Consider the following 17,402-nt stretch of genomic DNA (forward strand, 5'->3'; position numbering starts at 1 on the left):
TTCTGCATGCATTTTCTAGCACAAGGCTGCAGAACTGCAATTAATATGCGACAAACAATACGATGGAGGAGAAATGCATGCAGTAAATGCACGTGCAAGTCAGAGGCATACTACGATGGATTCATTTCCATCGGAGAAACCATGTAATAACATGTATGTCAGTGTAAACTAATAACAATATAGGTATGGGATCTGTTATCTGGAAACCTGTTATCCAGAAAGCTCCAAATTATGGAATGGCTATGTCGCATAGAATGATTTCCCTTTCCTCTGTAGTATCAAACCAGTACTTGATCCTGACTAAAATATAATCAATCCTTATTGGAAGCAAAACCAGCCTATTAGGTTAATTTAATGATTTTCTAGTAGACTTAAGGTATGGAGATCCAAATTACAGAAACATCCGTTATCTGGAAAACCTGAAAAACTGAACAAACAAATATAGTTAAAGGAATGTGTTGCCTGATTCACAGATATACCTGATACTCCAATAACTAATTAGGCTTAAAATGTCTTGCCAGTCACTGAAACATGGGAAGAAGATTCTACACACTGAAAACATGGAAAGTTTCTTTCCAGGGACGATGCTCTTGTTAGAAAAGAAAAGATTTGCACGTGTGACTATAAAAGAGCAATGACTGGGAAAGCTAAGATGGTGCTGTGATGCCACAATTCTAAATTTTCCTGGGCCACTGCAGTTTTTTCCTAACAGGAGCACTGGCCCGGGGAACAAACCTATTGATTATATAAATAGGGGGGGTAGAAAACTGCATGTTGTCACAGGACACTGATAATGAAGGGGATGTCTTGTTACTGAGCACAAATGTTTTAATCCTGTAATACACCTTACACTGGCCATACAGAATCTGGACTGCTGATATGATCTGGTTATTGGCCAGCAAATTATATTATTGGACAGTGTGTTGGGGGTCCAAATAAGCATTTAAAAAAGAAATAATCTGTTATACAACCACCAATGGGGAGTGTATGGGGTTTACTCTCAACACCAAAACATAATGTGATTAGATCAAATGGCCTATGGGCCGACATAAATGTGCAAGTAGAGCTCACTCTGCATTCAGGTCAGGAAAAACTTAATTTACTGGAGCAGGAGGCAACCCCTGACCCTTCCCTGCATAGTCCTATAGCTCCTGTCACACACATAGAACTGAGCACAGAAGCAGCATGTGGCACTCCCTGCTCAGTTAAATAAGGTATTGCCAGTCTACCCAGCCCCTGCACCTTCATGATATTAATGGTATTAAAAAAAATGGATTCTTAGAAAACAGGGTCGGACTGGGGGCCCGGGGCCCACCGGGACTGCTGTCCAGGGGCCCCCCGCCCCCCTACTAAGACGCGTCAGCTCAGCGAGTGAGCCGTTCGGCGTGCATGTGCAACATCGCCACTCGGCGAGCATGCGCAGGCGTCGGAAAATTTTTATTTTTTTGAAATTCTAAATATCTGGAGAAGGGTTCCGACACTGCTTAGAAATTGTAAATTAAATTATATGTTGTTATGTCCCCTTTAGGAGCATTAAAATGATTAACAAATAAGCCAATTTTCTTGTACAGACAACCCACAGCAATGAGTGACACTGGCTTTATGTTATGCACAATTAAAAACAAAAGGTAATTAAAGGAAACATACTCTTGTTCCATGAAGCTGAACACAATGGACTGTGCTGTAACAAAGCAATTGGGATCCACTTGGCCGTCCTCCCCACAAATCTTAGCTGCAACAGATAAAATATTTTATTCAAAGACTTTCTTTATATGAACTCTGTGCTCACAATACAGGACTCTTACCAACAATATCACTTCGGATTTCCTCGCTGATCGGGAAACGTTTAGCAGCATCCGGAGAAATGTATTTGGTGAAAGTGTGAACAGCATCTCGCTCTATACCTGCAGTTAAAAGACGACACACAAATATTAGCAGTAAATTAACAAATAATGCCAATTTTAACATCCCGCTTTCAATGCAATTTAGAGTACAGAGAAGAAGTTCTTCTGGACCTGCTTTATTATACTATGCACAGAGCACACAGCTGTTATAAGTCTGATGAATTGTTAAAAAAGCGAAAATCTGTAAAACTAAAATGGAAGGGACAGAAGGCTGTAAAGGCTGTTTGGTTAGATCTGGATTAAATGGGTGGTTCACCTTTAAATTAATCTTTAGTATGTTATAAAATCGCCAGTTGTAACCAATTGGTCTTCATCATTTATTTTTTGTAGTTTTATGTTTTCTGACTCTTTCCAGCTTTCAAATGGGGGTCAATGACCCCATCTAATAAACAAATGGTCTGTAAGGCTACAAATTAATTGTTATTGCTGCTTGTTATTACTCATCTTTCTATTCAGGCCTCTCCTATTCATATTCCAGTCTCTTATTGAAATCGATGCATGGTTGCTAGGGTAATTTGGACCCTAGCAACCAGCTGGCTGACATTGCAAACTGGAGAGCTGCCGAATAAAAAGCCAAATAAGTCAAGAAACACAAATAAAAACCAATTGCAAATTGTCTTAGAATATTACTCTACATAATACTAAATGATAACTCACAGATGAACAACCCCTTTAAGGCCCCATACATGCTAGCTTCACCTACATTTTTATCCAAATATATAGGATAACCAACCACTGCATCTTGTAGAAGATTGTATTACAGTTTATCAAATAAACTTTCAGTATTTAGTGGCACAGGTCTCTAGGCAAATATTACCAGTCATTTGTGCTTCGATATAAATATTAAATACTATAAAAATACATTAATGAGATGAGGTAATAACCTGGCAAACATATGGCATGTGTTCATGGGTTTTATACAGATACAAAGAACCAGGGCAGTCTGAGAACAATGCTAAGTGATTTGCTGACTTACCTTGAAGCATTTTGAGGGAGATGTGGCAGCCTTACTCTCTACTTACATTGAAGCACGAAAACTGTGTTGTGCATTGTGCAATGATATAAATATATATATAAATATAGCCCAACATTAGGCAAGTTTCATATATGTTTCATCTTTACTAATCTACTATAACCAGTTTACTTTTTAATGGAACTGATAGAGGTAAAAAAGACTTCAATAAATTGACATGATTTTTTTAAAAGGTGTCAGTAGGAAAAACAATTTCAACTAGATTCCTGCTTTCATGGGGCTTAAACTACCCAGGTTGCACCTAGTGTGGTCATCAAACAAGCCTTTCCTGAAGCACTTACTTCTTCACCGAACACTTTTTAAGAGACAAATAGAGAACTTACTCTTCATAAGCTTCTGAGACATATCTGTAAATCCTGTATGTGTGGGGGTGTCTTTGCAGACGTGGTATGCATGGAAGACTGCTCATTGTGGCTGCTTGGAGGACCTTCTGTCTTCTGTTTAGTTTCCAAATGGTTAGAAGCACTGTTCCAGCGTCCAGTCCTTTCAACCAAGATGTATGATGTGGCATTTTAGAGAAATCCTGGGCCTGCAGGACACTAGAGACAAGTCTGGTCTTTTCAGAGATGGTGATACTGGTTCTGCCAGTGAGCTGTGCTTGATGGTGTTTAAACTGAACGCTCTTATCCTAGACCATGTAGTGGAGTAAAAATTTCTCCAAATGTTCCATTCTCCTGAGTTCCATAAACTGGATAAAATATGAGAGATCAGACATTAGGGAGCACCAACCATCAATCATAAAGGATGGTGTGCAGGGTCAAGTAAATTGAATACATATCAGAAAAAGAGAAGAACTGACCCATATAGCTGCACCCTCCCATCCATTGCATCCAAAGATTCATGTATATTCATTAAATAAAATGTAACTAAACTACAGTTACATCGTATTTAATGATTATACACGAGTCTTTTGATGCAATGGATGGGAGGGTGCAGCTATATGGGTCAGTTCTTCTCTTTTTCTGATATAAAATATGGGAGAGCCACATATTTCAGACAGGATCGACCTAAGCATCAACAAAAAGAAAATGATAATAAAGTCATTCACTCTTCTTAACAAAACACAACCAAATCCAACCTAGGGTACTATGGTACAGGCACCTTCATTCCTGAAGCCGTACTGGATTATAATATAATTGGAATGTTCAGTAAAACCTACTTATTTAGTGAGGTCATAAAAAGTGAAGCTGGAGTTGCCAAATGAAGCTGATCCACAATTTAGCACATAGGCGATATGAAAGTCTCACAGAACAAGCTGCCGACAGACCTCATTCAATTGCCGTCTGCTTTTCACAGGGTTTGTGTAACCCAGATCTGGCTTTTTTCAATGCCCCTATGTAATAGGCTTTGGCTAAACAATGACGGTATGTACTAACCCTCTGACTTCCACTAATGGCCCCAACACTCTCTGGCTCTCACCAAATACCAAATGACCTTTGGCTGCTGACAACAACCCATGTACTTGCCTTCTGGCTCTTGCCAATGGCACCTTGAACATAAGTAACCTTCACAACTGTTCTAAATGGGATACTCAGGAGCCTACACAGGATTCAGACTTCTCACCATTCTGTTACTACTTTAGTTAACTTTGGCTTATTTGCACCTTTTTGTGCAACATTATCTTTCAGTGTTTAGAAAGTAAGTATACTCAGGAACTGAGCAGCTGTTAAAAGAAGATTCATTTGTCATAACTATGAACACAATATTAGCCTGATTCTGGTCCTACCTGCAGCCCAAGTGATTTCTTACCAAGATCTCCAAAATGTGTAGCTTCCATGTGCATCGGGTGCTTCTTGAGGGCGGCAGTTCTGCTGCTTGAGTAGGAGTCCATGTTTGCAGAGATTGATAGCCACATAGCTGGGTCCAGCAGCCTCCAGCAAAGCATTGTTTTTCGGACTTCTAGATGGGGAAAGTACTGATACAAGTGTTTGAGCTGATCAGAGAATGATAAACATAACAAATAATCAACCAATGTTACAATGTTAAATAGGATTTGTTATATGGGTAATCTCACAAATCAAATTCATAGCAGTAACTTAAAAGGGTTGTTCACCTTTGAGTTAACTTTTAGTATGATGTAGAGAGTGATATTTTGAGACAATTTGCAATTGGTTTTCATTTTTTTATTATTTGTGGTTATTTGAGTTATTTAGTTTTTTATTCAGCAGCTCTCCAGTTTGCTGTTTCAGCAATCTGGTTGCTAGGTTCCAAATTACCATAGCATCCATGCATTCAATTGAGTTAGAAAAGGGAATAAAAACAGTAGAGGACCTGAATGGAAAGATAAAAATAGCAATAATGATAAATATGTTGCTTTATAGAGCATTTGTTTTTAGATGGGGTCAGTGACCCCCATTTGAAAGCTGGAAGGAGTCAGAAGAAGAAGGCAAATAATCCAAAAACAATAAAAAAATAAATAATGAAGGCCACTTGAAAAGCTGCTTAGAATAAGCCATCCTATAACATACTAAAAGTTAATATAAAGTGAAACACCTTTCAGCAACATCAGAAAAACATGTCACAATGTTTCACGTGTTTCCCTCTTCATCTGCTCATCTGACATGTGTCATTTAGCCAATAGAATATCAAGTCCCAAGAGGATCCAACTTGGTGAGTTTATTTAGTTATTGGTCAATTCGGAACTGACAGGTCAGCAATTCAGTGCCCTTCTGAGAAAGAACCCAATAGGCTAATCAACTGGGTCACAGCAGTTTGGTCATCCCCATGTGTTGGAAGCACAATCAGACAGGTCACACTTCTATCACACATGAATAATTGTGTTGCACTAAAGTACAAGACTCCGATGTTGTTTCCTAAGGAAACGCAGCCCAGTAACATAGAAGAGTCTAAAATTAATTTATCCTATGGAACGGCTGCAAGGCAGAGAGGAGACCTGTACAATCATTCATTTAATATATGGCATATTTGGTCCGGAACTTTTCTCTTGTTAGAGGTTTTAGATATCTGTGAGAATCCCTGGTGGTCTAACGGTGGTGCGGCGGGGACTCCCACTGTGTCTTCCTCCTTCGCGCGCAATTCTTTAATGGGGCGTGCACTTTGGCGCTTCCAAGTTTGACGCTGTGCTGTGTATGAGGGCCTGCGGTTCCTAACTCGTTGCCCAATGTGGTCTATTTTCAATAGTTCCTGGGTGCAATTTCTTGTGTTCTGATCCGTTCTTGGCCCTGCCTGTCCCTGACCAAGTCTAGTTTGCTGCCTGTCCTGACCATTGCACATGTATTGACTATTCTCTTGGATCCTGCTTTCATACTGCGACATTGGTGTATTAACCCAGCTTGTGACCTTGACTATACTCTCGTCTCCTGATTGTATACTGCGCTGCCTGCTTGGTGTTGACCCGGCCTGTCTCTCGACCACACTCCTTGCTCTCCATTCCTGTTGCACGTATGGTTCCCTTGTCTGCCCAGAACTCTCTCCTTGGACTTCTCAGGCTTAGACCCGATGGCATCTGAGTAACGGAGGGCTCCCCCGAAGAGAAAGGCGGCTGTTATAGGCTGAACAGTGAGCTGTGACCAGGACCTTAGGGTTCTTTCTCGGTTTGGGATACCAAACTTCACAATATCTGGCTAAAGTATTAATATACACTAACCAATTCTATTATTTTCAAAAATGGGGGAAAAGCTAAGGAAACAGTTAAGGCTAGTTATTTGCTATTCAGTAAAGTTTTGCATTGTAACATACAGCACTACTAATAAGAGGGGCTTTTAATGATGCCTTCCCCTTTGCGGAATTAAAATACTTTTTCTGCAATTAATAAGACTTGCAGATCCAACCCAACTTTTCACTTGACAAAAATGGCTAAAACTACTAGTTTGGGTGCATGTCTAGATCACAGACCAGTGACAGATCATAGTATTGTTTTAAAGGGGCAGCATATACCTGTGTACACAGTTTATCAATAACAACAACAAAACTAGAACTTATACTGAACATACATTCTGACTATTCTTTTATTTGGAAATAAAAAGTGATTATAATAGGAAAAAAGAAATATTCAGCACAAGCTCTGTTTATTGAAATCATGTTGCACAAGGAGGTAGACTGTCCCAGAGTCACACTGGCTTGTGGGGCACCGGGAACAAATGCAGTGGGACCTGGTCCTTTTGGGCCCCACATCCCTAAAAGCAAACAACTTAATGGTTGCTAAGGTATACTGCACCGGGCAAATTTACTAACTTTTAGTAAATATGGGAAAAGTTTAAATCAAGGCCAACTGAAAACTTGTCTTCGAAAACCACTTCCTACACTATGTAGCCCAAGATTTGCTTTTTAAAAGAACCTTTGAGAATTTAAAAAAAGCCCATTTATATGTTCTGACAATTATTATGATAGCATGGCTAATTATGTGTTAGCTAGCCTAGCTTTCCCTTTAGGTTTTATTGCTTACACTGGCAGCTCTCAGTCTTCTATCCCTGATATCCATAGAACTCTTCTGAAAGAATTTTAGGAGTCGCCTCTTGCGGCGACCAATCTCCCCAAACGCCTTCCCTGTTCTTGCGCCGGCTAAAATGAAAAAAACACGCAACAGTTATTTTTCTGAAGTCGCCCCACGACTTATATATATTCAAATTGCTGAAATGCAGTGGCCTACACTTCAAACCTGTTTTGTTTCACTTGCCTTGGCCTCCAAGCTTCATATCTGAGCCTCTTCCCCTTGTGTCACTGGGGCTCATTTATCAACACTGGGCAAATTTGCCCTTGGGCAGTTACCTATAGCAATTTCCAAAGTAGATAACAGCACTCCCATATAGCATTAAAATCGCCTTTATTTCAAGATATTCATCTGGCACAGCAACGTTTCGGACCACCTGGTCCTTTTTCAAGTCAGCAGGACCAGGTGGTCCGTAACGTTGCTGTGCCAGATGAATATCTTGAAATAAAGGCGATTTTAATGCTATCTGGGAGTGCTGTTATCTACTTTGGAAATTGCTACAAGGATGTGAAGGTGAACACATCAATTGGTGTGCACACCTAAAAAGTAAGCTTGTGAATCTAAATGCTGGATGTTCTTCTATATGCAGTTACCTATAGCAACCAATCAGTGATTAGCTTTTTAAAGCCAGCTCCAAGTAGAACAATGAATGCAGCAATTTGATTGGTAACCATGGGTTACTGCCCATGGGCAAATTTGCCCAGTGTTGATAAATGACCCCCACTGTGTGCAACTATAATGACACCTCTGTGTTTCCCTGTTATTGGGAGCCGCACTTTATAAATAAAATATAATTTATGATCAACCCAGGATAAACAACACTCTGCAAAGTGGTGAACTCCAGCAAAAAAAACAAAACATCCAAACTTTGCTGGGTGTGCTGAAAGACACATCTAACCACCCCTAAATAGATTAGAAGACCCAACATTTACTACACTATATTATTCAATGTCTCTCTCTTTCTTGCTGTCTAATTCTGAGCTCCTTGGAACACTGGTCCATTCAGTTTGAGATTGTATAAGCCCCACATGTAAGACAACCAGCCAAAGGAGAGGGGACTACAGGGATCCTGAGAACTTTTTGAACCATTGTGAGTTCCCATTAACCAATAACTGATGCCAATGTATCCACCCAAAATCCTTAATAAATACACAAATCATATTCTTGAGAAACAGTATTTTTTATTTGTATTATTATATACATAAAGTGAACATGAAAAGCAAGTTATGTATGAAACATGATCCATGGTATTCTTCGCGAAATAAGATTTCCATCGTCCGTCGCTACTCTGTCTCAAATCTGAAAAACAAAATCATATAAGGAATTACATCAAAAGGGCAACTACAGTAATGTAACTAGAGGGGGGCTGACCCTGGTGCCCCCCGCCCCCTTCCATATGTGATTTTTGCCCCACATTTCAGTGGCGCGTGAGCACCCCCTGCTCCCCTGGTAGTTCCGCCACTGGGCAACTAATCTTTCTATTCAGTACAGCCAGTTAATATCACGGGGGGGGGGGCTGCAAATGGTGTGAAAAGATCACATCTATTAGTAAGGCTTGCTGGCCCATCCCAGGAAAGGCCCATATCTTGTACCACAAACACATTACAAATCACCCTGTGTTAACTGTACCTTAATAATTTTGACACATATATTACACAGATATATATACACAGATATATATTAACAGAATTATATATTGAATTTACAAATTAATTAAAGTGTTTGATTATTTCAGTGTTCTGTACCCTCAGTTAAAGGGATACCCTTGTCAGCCATTATCAGTGAAACATTGCACCTGGCAGTAGATGGATTAAACTTACTTGTCACTTTTCTTTTGGGCTGGATATAGATATAAACCATCTTCAATGTCTTCTTCTTTAGATCTCCCAACGTGGGCAACTGCAACCTCGCCAGGAAGCAAATAAAAGCAATACAAGGTAGTGCAGAATGTTGCTGTGAAATTAGACTGTTTGTTTTTGTTACTTTGGTGCCAGATCTTACTTGCCTGTTTTTCACTACCCCAGGCAGTCTAGGTGTTCTCTTTAAGGCTGGGCCTGGCCCTCGGCTACACATGTGCTACAGGTCTTACTACACAAGAATCCAGAGAAACGCTTATAACTTGAACTTCAGCAATGTGTAAAGGGCATTTACTAAAGGCAGACTTACAGCCAGGACCCTATTCCAATAACTAACCGGTGCTCTAAACAATATGTGGGTTCTATCAACGTAACCAGGGTAGGTCTAACACCAGTGTGGATGTATAGTGGATAAGGCAATCCCCTCAGAATATGTGCCTGTCACAGACATCTCAAGTTTAGGAGTAACTAATGTAATTAATGTAACATCTACGGACAGCACTCTGAGATAAAAGAAAGAGAAATAGAAAAGACAGACATTTTATAAATAAAAGCTGTATCTGGAAAATTCCCAGGAGCACCTGAATCAGGAAAACCCTTAACTGAACCAGATGTGAAGATGTGAGAAAGATAATCCTACAGTAGCCTTCTCAGTCAGAAACTTGTTGAGATGGGACACCTGACATTCCTTCTTATACGGATATAAATCATATAAAAAGGATACTTATCCGATTCTGATGTCATTCAGGTGTATAATCAAATGCTCTGAATGCCTCATGCAGCTCTGATGGGATCCTTAAGGTTCTTGTAGCTCTCCATATGGCCTTGGTTGTTTGGCTCAAACTGAGGCTTTGCTGATTTATTGAGAAATTCATCCAGTGTCTTTGTTATAAAGATGATGTTTTTGGAATAATTGTGTAAGGAGAATATTCCAACATGAGCCTTTTCTGTCAGAGATGGGACACCTGATGTTCACTTTATATGACTTGGTCTTTTGTCCATATGGATATGGACTGGCCCTCCACCTACCCCGTCCAAACCGACCATTAGGCCTTAACTCCACGGCGCAATGTCTTCCAATCAGCCGCACTGAAAGGAAACGCAGGCGACCAGTCGGAGGCACCGAATATAATGTAAGTTATAGAAACATCGCACCTACAAACTACATGCATCCGAAACGACACAACTGTTGGATGTGAACGCTGCATCGTCATCCGACACATGTGTTGTATGTAGTTTGTAGATGTGATTTTCTATAACTTACATTATATTCGGAGCCTCAGACTGGTCACTTGCGTTTCCTCTCAGTGTGTCGGATCAGAAGACATTGCGCCGTGGAGTTCAACGCCTTATTTGATGTTTATTCAGGTGTCACATCTCTGAATGGCTCTTGCAGCTCTGATGGAATCCTTCCAGCAAGTGGTGTCAGTGCTGGAGCTTGGTTTATACGGCTGGCACTTCTTAAGAGAATATGGACTGGCCCTCCACCTACCCCGTCCATACCGACCATTATTTGTTGTTTTGATGTTTATTCAGGTGTATAATCGAATCCTCTGAATGCCTCTTGCAGCTCTGATGGAATCCTTACAGCAAGTGGTGTCAGTGCTGGAGCTTGGCATTCAGGGTCGTTCAAGCTCTCCAGATGGCCTTGGTGGTTTAGCACAAATGGAGGCCTTATTTTTCGGTGTAAAAGTTGTTCCCAGTCCATATCCTGAAAAACAGGTGAAAGTTCACAATGACTAAACATTCCAAAAACTAGAATGGCTGGAACAAGAAACTATAATGCGTTACGAATTTACAAAAAAATTAAAGATGAATTTAAATAAAACAGTAAGGATTTATCAATATTCATTTGTGCATATCTGCCTGTAAATCACAATTACGAGAATAGAAACTTACTCTGAAGAAGGGGTGCTCTTTGATCATTTCAGCACCAGCCTCGCCAGATCCAAGCCGATATTCTGGATCTTTTTCTAAGAGCTGCAAAAAAAACAGAGATTAAGTTAACACCCCCCTTACTAAAGTACTCGCTGCTTGTGTAATACACTTATGTCATGTTGTGAAAATAATAACTATATTATTATGTGTATGACCTTAGTATAAAAAGTCACTAAAAGCACGTGATACTGATGTTCTAGGGCCAACTTACTTGATATATAAAATTAGAGACATCCTCTGATAGGTCTTCTGGCAACTCGATTTCATCATAACGGATGCTCTTCATAAGCTCAATCGGATCTTCGCTGTTGAATGGTAACTGAAAAAGAAAATCGTTATTATTATTTCAGGTAAAACAATTTTTTTAGTCATACAGATACCATCACTCAGTTCAGCAGCAATGGCTATACAAAGATAAATTCTTATGGATGATGTGATCCTTTCGTAATTATGTCTGGTTCCACTTCAGAGTCAGGGCCCCGCCAGACCTGCAGACTTACACAATTTGAAAATAGGACTCCGGAGAACCAAGAAAGTAGTTCAGTGATTCATTTTATTCATACAGTGCACGACATGTTTCGAGCCAACAAGCTCTTCCTCAGGTGCTTATAAGCACCTGAGGAAGAGCTTGTTGGCTCGAAACATGTCGTGCAATGGCTATACAGTATTTCTTATATATGATAAAGGGAAGCCAGATGCTAATCTGAGATCTGAGATGCTAATGTGACTATATTTAGTCACATTATCTTAGGACAATGGCAATAATACCAAAATGTAGGTTGACAATACAGAAAGTGTCTTTACCTCATACATGAGCATAATGTATACAGTGACTCCCAAGGCCCACCAGTCAGCGGCCATGCCGTATCCTATTTTCATGTAGATTTCTGGGGCCATGTAGGTTCTTGTGCCGCACATGGTGTTCGTACGGTCGCTGTATCCAAATCCTGAAACACGAGAAACACTGTAAGAAAACTGCAGACCTGGAGCCCGAGTATATGAGACTTTCCTCAACTGCTCACCCACTCACATCAGATTCAGGAAACATTATATTTTAAAAACAAACACTGTTATATTATACTATAATAGTATTGTTTGATCCTGATAACAATATGATTAGACTGTACTAGAAAGGCCTACAGAGAGATTTTCAGTTTACCTTGGTCAGTGCGCATACGCAGAGACTGGGTCCCACACACCTTTACCCATGGCAGCCAGTTTCCATATATCCCAGCCTGAACAATAATCCCAGAAAGTCTCCAACTGGAGAATAAGGACAAATAAAAATGCTATACGCCGAGGTAGAAAACGTAAGACAATAAGGAAAGCCTGTATACTCCAGAATTAGAAACAACACTTACTGTCTTTGCTGAGGCCGAAATCAACGATTTTCAGATATCCCTCCTGGTCCAGCAGCAAATTCTCAAGCTTTAGATCTCTGCAATTAAAACAAATAAATAGTTAAGAAGTATATATATATATTATATATATATATATATATATATATATATATATATATATTAGTAGTGTTAGCAGCATCTTCTGTAACTAAAGACAGTTTTACTGATATTAGTACTTACCTATGTACAATCCCGATCTGGTGTAATGCCTCCAGGCCAAGCACTACACATGCAGTGTAAAACCTGAATAGAGAAAAAATAAAATCCGGTTGTAGTGATATATTCTGCTGTGATCCTACCCTGAAAGAACACCCTTGAGAATCACCCCCCATTCCCATTTTACTCACATCACATCAGGTTCTTGCAGTTCTACATGATTTAGGAAGTCACACATGTCACCTCCAGGTAGATATTCCATCGCGTAGAAGAGGTGAGAATCCGTTTGGAATGTTCCGTGCAGTGTTATCAGGAACGGGTGTGCGGCATGACTTATCCACTGAAGAATCTCCTTCTCTTTGAAGACACTGTGGGGTAAATCATTATCACCATGTGAGACCCATACAAGGGAACATTAAGCTCCCCATAGACGCGACGATTCTTCTTGCCGAACGACCGATTTTAGGGAAGCCCGACCAATTATCATGCGGTTAGTGGTATTCGAACGATCGTACATCTTACGATTGTTCAGCCGACATCCGTCGGGAAATTGATCGGCCAGGTCAAAAAATCTTTGTCGGTCCCAGTGCAATCTCTCTATGTTTGCAGGGCCAAGCAGGCAGCTCCCCTTTGTTTTCCTGGTAAATTGGTCTTTTTAGTTGATGGTAAATTAGTACGATCGTTCCGAGAAGATCGTGGTCTCACGATCAGGATCTGATCTTTTAAAAATCTCAACATCTATGGCCAGCTTTACACTTATCCTTATGGTCAGACACAGCACAATACAGCAGATAATAACCAAATGCAAATCATTCAAAAGAATGTGAGACAAATTCAAAATGTAAAAAGAGAAAATTGTCCTACATACTGTATGAAGACCTCACAGAAATTGGCAAAACAACTCCCCTTTTACTGACCTGTTTAAGTTGCCCTTTTCCAAAATCTGTGCCTTCTCCAAGGCCTTGATGGCACATAGTTGTTTGGTGTTTTTTTTCTGGGCCAGGAACACCTGGAGGAGGAAGGAAAGTTGAATTACTCTGGATACATTAGTAGTAACTAAAACCTAATTATGGAATGTGTCACTCACCCTTCCAAATCCACCTTCTCCCAACACTTGTCCCAGGTTGAAATTTTCAAGTGAGGTGGGGGATCTGGGCTCAACAAGGCTGAAAAATAATAGAAAGAAAAAAATTAAATGTGTTTTGTTCATGTTTACAGACAAGATGAATCTTAGGAACTATAATTCTGAGTCAATACAAGAGAATATGTTCCAAATCAGATACCTGTTAGATGGTCCTTCTATGCCCTGTGTTTCATCACATGGATCTGAGCCAAACTGAGGGATGTCAAGCTGAAAGCAAATAAGAACAGTGAGTGGTATGCAGAAAGAACATTAGAATTTGATATTTGCATTATTTATAATGAATACTTGGCGAATGTGAACCCTGAAGCAAAGTAAGTTCTTGCCAAATTATATTCATTAGCTTTTTATAACTTAAGCAGGCTGACAAGCTTCAATGTCTGTTGAAGAATCACATCTGTAGTATCTACTTACTACTAAAGGATGACTGGAAGAGGTGGAATTCCCATCATCCTTTGTGGCCTCCTCTGGCTCAGATTCTTGCTCCTGAATTGGGTCTATGTATCCGCTGTTATTGGACATGCCAGCATCAATTCTAGGAGCTTCTAAATCTGCAATAATGAAACAGAATAGCCTTAATATGATGATACACAGTTAATTATTATCGTAAGAACAGTATTTGAACTATACTTCATAAACGGTAAGATGGTCCTACTTACCTGAAAAAATTGGCATCACTGGTGGTTCATATGCATTTGCTTTAACGCAAATGCTCACCAGGGCCTCTGAAGAATTAATCAATCCAGGGACCTCCACCTTGGCATCCTAAAAGACATATTAAGAAATTAGCATTAGCATGATGAAAAATTAAAAAAAGAACATTAAGTATACAGTTAGAAAATAAGTATGTATATATATATATATATATATATATATATATATATATATATATATATATATATATATATATATATATATATATATATCCCCTTACAATGTACTTACAAAAGAAAGCCAATTGAGATTGGTGGGGCTGGCAGTATCCCTGGTTTCAGTCTCTGCTGGATCAGAGCTCTCAGGCTCAGCAAGATGAATGGCTGCTCCGGTGTTATGGGAAGAGCCAGGGTCCTCTTCATTTCCAGCAGGAAGTGGAGATTCTACAACAATAAAAACACAATAGATGTCATAATACTAATACTAATGGTTACATAGTTGGGCAAATAATACAAGTTATGATAAGGACAAAATAATAAGTGCTTATTAGTAATGATCACACTTACCAAATGAAGGTGGCTGTGCCGGGTGGTCAGGCAGCTCTAGGGTGACAATATACTCCACCGGTGAGTCACAAATATCGGTGAGCTCCACTATCTCCACAAAATTATATTCATTTTCATGAATTGTATCAATCGATCTCTGTAGAAATGAACAAAGTTATAGTATTTAATAACCCCCCACCAGCTATTAAGATATTTGTTTTTCATATATTGATTGTGATTAATATTCTACTGTTATACAGCAAAATCCAAGTTATGAGAAAATGTATTTTGTGAGCAATTACTGAAAAAGAGAAGAACAACTAATTGTGTTGATATGTGGTATCAGTACAATGTGTGTGTAATTATCTGCCTCTGATATGTAAGTAGAGCCCCATGTTTGAAGGGGTTTGATTTAGTCCTGGTCAACCATTAGCTTTGCCCTCAACTGCCACACCCTCCATTGCCACCATCTTTACTGTAGACCCTGTAGACAAAAGGAAACATGAGCAGAGACTTACTTTGCCTTTACACGCAGTGCAACCCATGACCGTTTCTCCTGTAAAATAAAAAATATTGGTAAATTTCACAGCTAATGTGAAGGCAACAAAAGCTACAGAACATGGATATGACAGGACCAGAGAGTCCCTTTTAATTTCTCTAAATGCTAAATCTATCACAAACTACTGTGTGTTTAGCCAGTGTTGGTTGGACATCCTAGGAGGGCTCAAATTCACAAACATTAGCTACAGATACTGCTAAATGCTATGATTTATATGGGGAAATAAGAAACAACTGATGGGAGTTGTTCATGGCTGGAGCCCACAGGGAACTCCTCTTATACTTTGACAGACCAGTCCAATGTCTATTAAGCTTGGGGACCAGAAAGGGAATTGGTTGACTTAGTGCAGGTGAATGAGAAAGTCCACAGTATCAGCAGCATCTATGGCCCTGCAGCTGTTACTGAACTAAAACTCACAGCATCCCCCCAACTGACTTGGTTGTTGGCTGGACCTCCCCAAATGACTACAGATTCTGGCAACTACCATTTCACAGTGACAGGGGCACAGACAAATCATATAAAAGTGATACTGATGCATCCCTGCACATTTGTGTTGATATTTTTTACTATTTCCATCCATTGAGCTGCTGTCCAACTGCCATTAACTGCTAACCTGGCTCATCAGTGACACAGACAACCTGCATAAATGTGTTCTGTTTCTGCTGCTAAATAAATAATGCTATAAGATATGCAATTCCTCCCTATTTATTAATGATAAACATAAAAAGGTTGTAATATTTAGTTGGAAAATAAATGTACTTACAGAGAGAGCAGGTAACAGGCTGTGACCTCTAGCAATGATGCTAAACATCTGAAAGATGACGGCCAATCATCCTAAGCTGGAGCAGAAAGGGGCGGGACAAGGCCCCTGATTGGTTGAAGACACTGTTCATCTCAGAGTTACCTCCAAACCAGGTGTCAGAGCTGCAGCAGTCAGGCATAGGTTTAGTTATAAAAAGTTACGTTTGTGCCAGGAAGGCTTTTATAGTGATACTGATACATCCCTATAGGAATCATAATAATTGGCATCACATTGAATCCCAGATATATCACATGTTCCTGTATTTATAGGTAGGAGATTCCAAAGGTAAACCATTGATATAGTGTAATAGTAACAATGGCCTAATATGAGATTTTGACATTAGTGTAAGATTTATTGCTTTACATTTGGGTTCCACCTGTTGTCCAACCTATTATGTGGAATGCTTGGGACCTGGGGTTTTTAGTGGAAGGGATCTTTCTGTAATTTGGATCTCAATAACTTAAGTCTACTATAAATCAAAAAATAAATCCAATAGTATTGCTTTGCCACTCCCAAACCCAATATTTATACAGTTACTTTAAGTACAAGGTACTGTTCAAATAGACTCTATGGGAGATGACCTTCCTGTAATTCGGTGCTTTCTGGATAAGGGATCCCATACCTGTACTGTGCAAGGATATGTACAGATCCAGATATCTGAAAGTGACAAGTCAGGCTTAGGAAGATAATGCTGTCAGTGTAAATAAACTCTATGTGTAGGGCTGTCATTAAACCTGTCTTTACTCTATGAAGTGGAAATAAAGTCCTGCTGTTTATTCAATGAAACTCTTATTATTGGGGTAAGTTTAATATGAGAGGGGACTCTTATGCTCCAACTCTAACTATGAGGCAGATTTAGCTGTAAAAGGTAGATGTGTATAACCCACCCCCCAATATTCCAGTGCAAAAATATGAGACATTATATCAAGGCTGTTTTAATAAAAGTGTAAAAGGTGTGACCTTA

At 39.6% G+C, this 17,402-nt stretch overlaps 2 protein-coding genes across 2 annotated transcripts; both read right to left on the reverse strand.

The window, feature by feature from the left end:
* Positions 1 to 1,375: 1,375 nt before the first annotated feature.
* LOC108705615 (A-kinase anchor protein 10, mitochondrial-like) lies at positions 1,376 to 2,168 on the reverse strand. The gene is made up of 2 exons (XM_041581633.1): positions 1,806 to 2,168; positions 1,376 to 1,732 (listed from the first exon to the last, which is right to left on the reverse strand). The coding sequence occupies exons 1-2, from the start codon at positions 1,966 to 1,968 to the stop codon at positions 1,485 to 1,487; spliced, it is 411 nt and encodes a 136-aa protein (XP_041437567.1). The 5' UTR covers positions 1,969 to 2,168; the 3' UTR covers positions 1,376 to 1,484.
* An 8,378-nt stretch (positions 2,169 to 10,546) lies between these two features.
* LOC121399824 (serine/threonine-protein kinase N2-like) lies at positions 10,547 to 11,790 on the reverse strand. The gene is made up of 3 exons (XM_041581635.1): positions 11,393 to 11,790; positions 11,143 to 11,223; positions 10,547 to 10,954 (listed from the first exon to the last, which is right to left on the reverse strand). Exons 1-3 carry the CDS (start codon positions 11,465 to 11,467, stop codon positions 10,772 to 10,774), a joined length of 339 nt encoding a protein of 112 aa, XP_041437569.1. The 5' UTR covers positions 11,468 to 11,790; the 3' UTR covers positions 10,547 to 10,771.
* Positions 11,791 to 17,402: the final 5,612 nt, after the last annotated feature.

The sequence above is a fragment of the Xenopus laevis genome, chromosome 2L (assembly GCF_017654675.1).
Source record: "Xenopus laevis strain J_2021 chromosome 2L, Xenopus_laevis_v10.1, whole genome shotgun sequence".
Classification (NCBI taxonomy): Eukaryota; Metazoa; Chordata; class Amphibia; order Anura; family Pipidae; genus Xenopus; species Xenopus laevis.

What these genes read in the sequence shown, in the direction of transcription:
- LOC108705615 (XM_041581633.1), bottom strand. Translation starts at nt 1,968, where the DNA reads ATGTTAAAATTGGCATTATTTGTTAATTTACTGCTAATATTTGTGTGT. An exon ending in AATCCGAAGTGATATTGTTG is followed by an intron (nt 1,733 to 1,805) that starts GTAAGAGTCCTG and finishes TATCTGTTGCAG; the next exon opens with CTAAGATTTGTGGGGAGGAC.
- LOC121399824 (XM_041581635.1), bottom strand. Translation starts at nt 11,467, where the DNA reads ATGAAGAGCATCCGTTATGATGAAATCGAGTTGCCAGAAGACCTATCA. An exon ending in TCTCTAATTTTATATATCAA is followed by an intron (nt 11,224 to 11,392) that starts GTAAGTTGGCCC and finishes TTTTTTTTGCAG; the next exon opens with CTCTTAGAAAAAGATCCAGA. An exon ending in AAGAGCACCCCTTCTTCAGA is followed by an intron (nt 10,955 to 11,142) that starts GTAAGTTTCTAT and finishes CCTGTTTTTCAG; the next exon opens with GATATGGACTGGGAACAACT.